This window comes from Pterocles gutturalis, unplaced genomic scaffold (assembly GCF_000699245.1).
Source record: "Pterocles gutturalis isolate BGI_N339 unplaced genomic scaffold, ASM69924v1 scaffold49613, whole genome shotgun sequence".
In the NCBI taxonomy this organism is placed as follows: domain Eukaryota; kingdom Metazoa; phylum Chordata; class Aves; order Pterocliformes; family Pteroclidae; genus Pterocles; species Pterocles gutturalis.
Genome location: NW_010119846.1, coordinates 1 through 9,416, shown reverse-complemented (window position 1 = coordinate 9,416; position 9,416 = coordinate 1). Strand labels below are relative to the sequence as shown.

Here is a 9,416-nt window from a genome sequence, read left to right as displayed (position 1 = left end):
AGTCAATGGCATGCCACTGTTGACCTCAAAAGGAGCAGGATTTGTCCTGAGATGCCTAATCCAAAGCGGGACTCCCCCTTAATTCAGTGAGCTTTGGATCAGACCTAGAAGGGATCTTAACAGAATGAAGAAGTGGCATGACACAGACACGTATCGAAATCACACCTGAGTGTTTATCTCAGATTCCCAATTTTTTAGTGGAAGGGATTAAAAGGCAAGCTGTTCCTGTCAACTGCTTGGGTGCTATGCAGTGTCTGAATGATTGAACAGGCTAGCTGTAGGATAGGTAGGATAGCCATGCACATTGACGTGGTTTCATTTCTTTCTACAGAAGTTTGAAAAGGAGCAAATATTTGAATTTGAGGCTCCACAGGAATACTTCCTCATTTGGTTCTCAACTCTCCGCACTTGAAATCCCATCATCCTTTCCACTCGTACAGAGGAAAGAAGATGGTTCTGCCTCTTGTTTGAGGACAAACTAGCAAATTACCACATGATGGAACAAAAGACAAGAAATCTGAGAGTGATGTTATCCAAACATTCGGATAAAACCTTGCCACAGGGCCTAACACAGTCTGTGATGGCTCCAAACCGTTTGGAAGTACATCCAACTGATTACAGCATATCTTGTTTTACATGTAGCTCTGCTTGTTTGCTCATGTTCCCCAAGTCTGGATGTGCCATGACATTTTTTGCTCTCCTTTATGTCATTTAGACAAGTTCCTACATCCATCTTTGAGATTCCACGGGTGTATCTGAATATAACTTTGGTTCATATATATACTTAACTGAGGGTTGCTGGAAAGAGAAACCAAATGCATGTAATATGGTGACTTCCAGCTGCTAGAATCACGGAAACCACATCAAATAGCATTAATTTAGGCAGAAGGTAACTGAAATAATGAAAACCATTGCAACATGCATACAAGTGCAATGTGAAACTCCCTGTAGCAAGAAAGCATACACCCATAGGATTCAATCAAACCAGAAGATGAGGGAAAAGGGAAATAAAAAGGTAAAAAATATTTAGACATCTTGGGAAATGACAAAAATGGTTACTATTATTTGCAAAATCTGGGGATAAATCTGGCCTGAGTGGCCAAAGGAGGATTTTCTTAAAAGCTCTGAGCTGGCTTAACTTCTTTCAAGCAAATCCATGATGGGCCACTGTTAAGTCATGAGAAGAGTTTGGTCAACGGCAAGCACTCATGCAAGTTTAACCTTTCCATATTTCTGCATTTATCCGCCAAGCAAAAGAATGATCAAATGCTAGTCAGAGTCATAGGTAAAGAACCCAAGAATCAGTATTTTAGTTTTGCCCTATTCATCTGGTCCATCTTCCTGTGTTGACTCCTACCTAGTTTTAGGAAAACACTAATTAAGCACGTGTCTCAAGCCCTACAGGCAATTGCCTTCTCCTCTACGATAAAAAAGAAAATGAGAAAAGATTTCACAAACATACACTCGAGTTTTCCCTCCCCTCAAATCTGCTGCCGGGTACAGCGTGGGATATAACTGAGGCGATCTCCCAGCTTCCAAGCAGCATGTCCCAGCCTCATGGCTCCATGAGGAGCTCCTCTCGCCGGCATCCAGGAGGAGGAGAGCTCTGTTACAGACCACATCACCCATGTTTCAAGCTATGCAGGACTGAGAAGCTGGTCCCTGAGTCCTACAGGCTGTGTAGCAGCTGTGTCACAAATGTGCTGGGGGGGGCTGATGGATGCTAGCTTGTACCAGGGGATCACAGGGTGTAACACAGCCTCCCTTGACCCTTTTTGGCACAACTTATGCCCATCTGCTTCCCCTCTGCTCCTTCTCCTGGAGAGGAACGTATGGCCCAGAGTATGTGTCTCAGAAGCAGAAAATATATTCATATAATTTTCTAAAACATTCTGAATACCTTCTTTTTTTCTCCTATAAGCTTTTATTCCAGTTTTGAACCTTATATTTTAGCACAATAAATATTTTCTTTTTTACAAAACTAAGTCCTTCCTTAAAGAGTCAGGCAGCCCACTACGAAAAACTAAAACAAAAAATAATTGTGTATTTTACCTCAATAGTAAGAAGCTGCTATTGCAAGAAAAATCTTTGCCAGGATTCTGTTTTTTATCCATTCCACCATCATATTTTCAATACTTACCTTAGTCCAGTGGCATTACATGCAATAACAAATCATCAACAGAAGAAAATAAAGCCATAGTTAAGCTTAACATGAACATTTAAACACTGAACATTTTTGCTCTGAATGGTTCAAACCGAAGACAAGCTTCCACAACTTCCCTCTAATTAAACAGTACCTCACATCACAAATACAATAATGAACTTCCTCAAGAAGCAAGAAAATATTTCTTTTAAATAGCAGTAGCAACATCTGTGTGTGCAGTTCTGCCTCCCTAACAAGGCTAAACTTTTCCACTGTGACACTTTTGCCAGCTTGCCTGTTTGAAGACAGCAGTACTGGAACAAGGCTTCATCTGATTGTTTCCTCATTTCTGCCTGAACAGATACGATTTTATATATATGTATGTATGCATATATATATATATATGCATGTATATAATATATACTTGTTTATATACATATGCATACATACAAATAAATATGTATGTGTACACCTACAGGCTTGAATATTTTTCTACAGGACACACTAATTCTTGATCGCAAAAACGTTGTATATGAGAAAACATACTGCAATCCCTGTCCAATGTAAAACCATGACAGACAGCAGCTGTTGACACTATTTTTGATAGTGACCCAGTACACCTTATGAGACACTGATACCACACCTATGCAATGCCTGTAACAGGACAAGCAGCAATACTGAAATGTGTGTTTCTCATAATCAAATGCTTTCTAACAAAAAAGTAGGTAGTGTTCTCTGGCTGTATTTTCATTGAAGAGTTTAATGTGAAGTCCATTAACAATCACACAGATGTGTCTGATTATATACAAAAAAGTAAAGTGTAGGAGTTGGCTAATATCAGCTGAAGTCAACAGGATTCCTTCTGCTGATTTCAGTGGGTTTTAGGACCAATTTGGGTGTATTCACTTCATGATATGTAGATTTTTAGATTCTTCTTCTCTTTAAATATTTTAGTGAAAGTTGTTGATTCCTGCATATCAGACACACGGCTCATGACTCCATTTTCTGCTGTCTTTGCCCTAAGCATACTGTTATCCTACCTTTGCTGCCACAGATGAGTTGGGTTTCTCCAGCAAGTCCCAGAGCTTCTTCCTTTTCTCTGGGCAGCAGGTATTATCAAACTCTTCTCCTTCTCTCTCTCGCATTGTCTCCGCCTCTCTCCTCAGCTCCTCATTCATCTGCTCTTTCTTTTGATGATATCTTGCCTGGCAGCAAGATTCTAAATATATCTCATCAATCCCCCAGTAATCAAGCTCCTGGCCAAAAGAAAGAGCACACATTTCTTCCATCATATGTAGTTTCCCTGTCCTGTAGAAATTCAAAATGGAAGTGAAAGCCCCAGGGTGTCGATCAAAAAAATACTCGTTTTCATTTAGATTATAGTCATCACATACTTCTAGCAGAGATTCATGAGTATTGCAGTCTCTGAGCTTCCCTAATCGTGTCCTTGGCAGTCTGTCCAAAGTCCTCCACAGCACTTCATGGTTAAGCCCACCAACATTTATTTTAACTCTCCGTGAGCACGATTTGCTCCTAATGATCTCCACTGGTTCAGGAGGCAGAGAAAGGGTAGACCTTGAAGTCTTTTTGTTGATCCCTGGTGGAGCCTTCTCAGCCATTCTGAAAAGGATGCAGTTGTAACACCAGAGTCTTTAGGAGAATGAGCTTGGAGGCTACAAATATTCGGGCAGAGTCTTCTTCAGATAGACAGCTCCATTCCTGAAGCTAAAAAAGAGAAAAAATTTGAATATTGTGATGTACAATATATTCCCCAGTCTCTCTCTGTCTCTCCTTCCATGCTTTCATATGCAGATGAAAATGTAATGATTGTAATTTGCTCTCTCCACAGTGAGACTCTTTTGTGGTAGTATACAGAACCACTGGAACAAATGGAACCACTTAGAGGACTATGTTTAAGCAAAGGAAAAATTCACGGAAATTTCTGCATTCATGAAAATCAGCTGTGACAGTTTGCACAGAGGACTTGGTTTTCTGTTGTAGTTTTTTTTTTTTTTTTTAAATCTATTTCTGATGCAGCCATGTTAGCTTAATCTGGTTACTTAACAATTAATTTGTGAGGTGTGCTAATGGAAAGATTGTAGGGATATCCACAAGGAAAAAGTGACACAGAGGCTTGCTTCCCTTTTACTGAAAAATTCAAATTTGGGAGACACGTTCTGAAACTGAATGAAATAATTAGAGCATATCAAAATCTCCTATGAAACGAAACTGCTTCCCTCCCCCCTTCCAACTCAAATCTTGATTTGCTGTATTATTTCATGGCCAAACGTTACTCACCAAACAATTCAACTGCCATCCTGACAAGTCAAATTTTTAGCACCAAACAGTGCTGATTTCTTTACAAACAGGTCAAAAGAATCCAAAATCCTCTGCAGTCAACTGAACAGTAATATGTCTTATATAGGCAAGGACTGTGCAGACCATTCCCTGGCTCCTCGGAAAGGCTCTTCTCTGTCCCACTTATTCACCTGTTGAGTTGCTGCAGGGACACAATTGCATGACAGCAATCAGCAATCTCAGCTTTAATAATCCACGAGTGTGTCCTCACTCACTGTGCCTAGTGCTTCAGTGAACTCTGAAGTGAGGCTGTTCGTCATCAAATTTGGAATATCAGTGTGAACAGGAAGGAAGCCCACCTAGCATCTCTCCTATGGTCAATTATCTGACACAGCGCTCAAATAATAACCTCGTAATGGTATCATAGCCCGAAGGGAAGAATATTAGGAATGCTTAGACAAGCTTCTCTTTCAAAGTAGAACGTCCTCCTGAGTTGACACCTCCTCCTCCCATTCTCTGCAAATAACATTTCAACAGTCTGGTCTTTTTTTGGTTTTTGGTTGTTTGTTGTTTTTTGGGGTTTTTTTTAAGTGAAAAAAGCATTCGATGGGAACAAGAATTTGATCCTCTTTGCAGAGTAAGCATGAAGGTTGTGATGAGAAGGATTGTACCTATACACACATCAGGGGTAAGCACCAGGGAGGGAGAAGAACTATTTGTACAAAAAGGACCATGATGGCACAAGAACAAATAGGTACAAAGATGGAAATTTGAGAGGGAATTAGAAAGTCACAAAGACCAGGGCCTCACCAGAGCAGTGAGGATCTAGAATAATCCTTTACTAAAAGTACCAGGAAAAACAAATAATTATTTTGACATGTAATCTGACATGCTTATGACAGGCTTGACTATGTTGCTAATATAAAATCAAAATTACTAGACATTATTATATCTAAAGTTTAAAAGTTCATCCACCAACAGATAAAGTAATAATAAGGCTCAGCCATTTACAGTATTAACAAACTTCCACGAGCAAAATATCAGGGAAAAGGAAAATTACCCATCAGAGTAATAGTCACATTTACAGATTTTTTTTTTTTCGGTTGAGTGCATAACTCACTGTCTTGTTAACTCCCATGATGGCAACAGCCCCAAACACCACCTTGTTAGCATTTTCACTGTCAAGCTGAACCTATTTCAAAAACACAAGGAGCAAAACATTCTTTCTCTTCCCATCCTTCCTCCAGCACTGCACTGTGAAGCTCCCTCCTGATCTCCCAGTGCAACCCAGAGCACCTCTGTGCCTATTTACGTAAGGGTTTAAGCCTGTAACACTTACCTTCATTCATGAAAAAGATAATCTGATAACTTCACTTGCAAAGATAAATGTCATATCAAAATCAAAGCCCTGACATCAGTAGGTTTACATAATATATATCCCTTTCTGTTGTGTTTGGTTTGTGTTTTACATTTTTTTCTTCTTCACCTTAGTCTGATTTTTTCCTCTGGTTTTACCCTCCTCTTCATTGCCTTAGATGCAAGGGGACGATGGGGGGACTTCTGAGAAGGGGGGACTCAGGTCTTTGTGAGGTCTCCTCATTTCAGCATCTCCTAGAGGTCTGTGATGCATTTTTCAATCTTCTGACACAGAGACAACTACATAAATACTAAGCAGTTATGAGAGGACATTTCTGCACATAGGAAATATTTACAGCCTTTTCTGAAAAAATAATTTCAGACTTTACTGCACAATGATGTTTCTCCTTTAAAGGATGTCTTACATAACAAAACACAACAATTTTAGAAATTCATAGAGAGGTTCTGTCATTCTCCATTAAATCAGTCAAGTCTTCAGGCAATTCTACAGAGGTTCACTAGTTTATTCACTACTGAATCTCAGGGATTTCTTCTTTTTTTAATTAATATGTGTTCCCTAATACTAACAATACTGAGTAAAACACAGTAGAAATCAAGCAGCTGATATGATTAATCTTAGGTTAACCATATCCTCATTTGCTTTTCTGATTACAAAAACTGAAGACATGAAAGATTACACATTGTTTTAACTTTTACTCAGTGTAGTTACCACACAGATTTGTTAAACAATGCAAAATTATAGTGTCACCAAGACTGGTCTAAAGCTGATCAAACATTTTCTGATTTGTCAGTATAATTATTGGTTGCATCTTCCTACTTGAAGAAATGTGGCCTTTCTAAAAAGCTTTAAACATCCTGGTTAACTGTGGTCATGCTGAAGTCAGCAGTGAAACACAAATAAGTTTAGTGTTGAGAAGAATGGAACCAAGGTGCTACGTATGTACGTGTGTGCCAAGGAATGAACCAGCATTCACAACATGTAGCACTCTGAACAGATAAAAAATAAAAAGCATTTTCCCAAATGAATAATCTTGAAACATGAGGGCTATTTTTACCTTTTTTCCAGAGCTCCTTTCATTCAAATATATACAAGCAGTGGACTACATAACTTTAAAAAACAAAACAAACACACCTTTCAGTTTGCTTCCCAAGTGCCTTTCTTCACACCTTCTTTTGTTTTCTGATGATAATTTTAAAAAATGTCTTCCTGCATATCTTTTCCCCAAGCCAGGACTACAGACCCTGTATTTAACTGTGCCTTTAACAAAAATGTAATCAATAGCCTCTACTTTAACTACATAACATTTTTAACTTCATAATCTACGTCATAAATTTCACATAAAATCACCTAATCTTTTATTATAACAGAATTATGCAAGTGAGGTTACCTTTACAATTCATTAAATAACCTTTCTGGATTTTAGCCACTTTAACTAACTCTTCAGACACTGCAATTTTTGTCCTGAGAAGGCTTAAACTATTTTCAGTTTAGTTTACTACCTTAAGCTTTTGCCTGTGTGCAACTCCACCATAGGCTAGTGAGAAATGCAGCTACCCCTTGGAAGACAGGCAATGCTGCCTGCTGCTCACCAGGACTGCTCAGCAATCAGTAGAGAAAAACACAAATTCTAACCACAGATATATAATTAGAGTAACTCCAGATAAAAGTTATTTTCTTTCCTTGCAATAAAAAACTACTTCATAGGAAAATACCTATAATATCAAATAAAACTTCCAAACCAAAGCCAACTCTTTGCATTACATGAAAGTTGTTAAATCTTGCAAAGATCACTACTCAAAACACTAGGGAAAGCCAGAAGGAAGGTTAAGTGTCTTCCCCCACACCATATGCACACAGCTTCCAATGGGGTGATTCCCCCCACACCAATCCCTCCTGCTTCAAGTGAACGGGTAATTTATTTTTATCTTTCTCATTCAGTATTTGGCCTCTGATGTTATTTAGCATGTCCTACTGCAAACCCAACACTATACACAAAGTTACGTACTTCCCCTCAGGGAGCGATCACTGTCCTGCTGGAGTGCTTCCAGGGTATCCCAGAGTTTCCCTTCTCAACATCACTGGGAGGCCATTATTACCATTGTTTTATTATAGGAAATGAAGGTCAGAGTTGTCTGAAGTATCCAATAATTTTGTCCACTCAGATAGCTGCTTATTTCAAAGTCCTTAGCATTTTTATCCCATTTGATGGGCATGCCTACATGAGCAAATTAAACCAGGAAGCAGAGCTCAGTTGCCTGTGCCATCACATCGCCAGAGCACTGCCTCGCACAGCACAATTAGGTCTCTCCCAAATAATTTGCAAGGATGGCTGTAAAGTCAGCATGCTTCAAGGTCTGCTCCTAATAAGTGGCTTGTCCGCAGCCATCGGCTTTGGAGCCTCGGTGAGTTTAACCACATGCACAGAGGTCACCGTGCCAGCTGGCCCGAGCAGTGCTGGCCCCTTCCATGGACCGGTCCAGCTCTACCCTGCATGTGCAAGACCTCGCTCCAAACAGATTCACATCCAAGCTACTTTTGCATGTCTTAGTCATAAACATCCCTCCCAATCTCTGCTGTGTAATTTGCACTGAAGATGGTGGAGATGCTGCACTTCTTAAGCACATTTCACTGTTGGAGCATGGCTTGCCTGTGCACTTAAAGCACAGTAAGACTAAAAAGTACATGGTACATAAGAAAAGGCTGTATCATAAGGCCTCAAGGAAAGGGAGCAAACTTGCTTTGTTCTGCCTTTTAAGAGACAAACTTCTTCCATCTTAATATCTTCATTAATTTTTGTCAGAAGATGGCCTTTTGTCAAAACAGGACAAGTTGTTTGCAAGGAAAGGTTGTATTAATTCATTTCCTTGCTTTGGAAACAAATTGAATAAGTGTACAGAATTTGTTGAAAGTCTGTCTTCAACATTTTTTAAATGAAATCTAGATTTCTGGTTCTAAATGTAATGATTATGTTCTTTTTCAAAAAAAAAAAAAAGGATAAAAAGCTCTAGATCTAAAGGAGATATTTTGAAATTATTAAACACAATATTTTTAGTTATTCCATTCAATGTATTGTTTTCGGTCTGGAAAAACTAAGATCAATGTTTCAGATTCCAGACAAAAAGGTTCTGTGAAATCCAGAAAATTCAGGGGAGATGATAATTGCTTTATACAGGTAAGTAATACTTTCTGGAAAAACTAGCTTTAACTTTCTGAAAAGCCTCAGAAAGCCTGTGCCCACTTCAGTGTCTGACTCAGAACCTATAACATGGAATACAGCAAGTTAGTCAAAAAAAGAGAAAGCAAGTTAGTTGTGACAAACTAATTCATTTCTACCAAGTAAATAAATTTATAGAGCTTTATATGCCTGCTTATTTGATTGCATGATTCTGCTTTTTCCAACTTCTGCTTTGCTGTAATAACTCTGCTACCGAGTCACACCTACCAAATGTCTGTTCTCTCTTTCAAAATGTGAAGACCCACAGTTTCTCAACTATGCGAACTATGAAAAGAGATTTCAGGGGTTTAGGGCGGACAGTTCAGGGACAGTTCAGGGAGCGGGTGCACAAGAGATATTCTGTTCCATACCTTCTGGGGAGG

The 9,416-nt window shown here is 39.0% G+C and overlaps 1 protein-coding gene across 1 annotated transcript; it reads right to left on the bottom strand.

Moving 5' to 3' along the window:
• Window positions 1-3,174: 3,174 nt before the first annotated feature.
• On the bottom strand, window positions 3,175-3,762 carry LOC104464079 (potassium voltage-gated channel subfamily B member 2-like). Its single transcript, XM_010076679.1, has one exon. It carries the CDS (start codon window positions 3,760-3,762, stop codon window positions 3,175-3,177), a length of 588 nt encoding a protein of 195 aa, XP_010074981.1.
• Window positions 3,763-9,416: the final 5,654 nt, after the last annotated feature.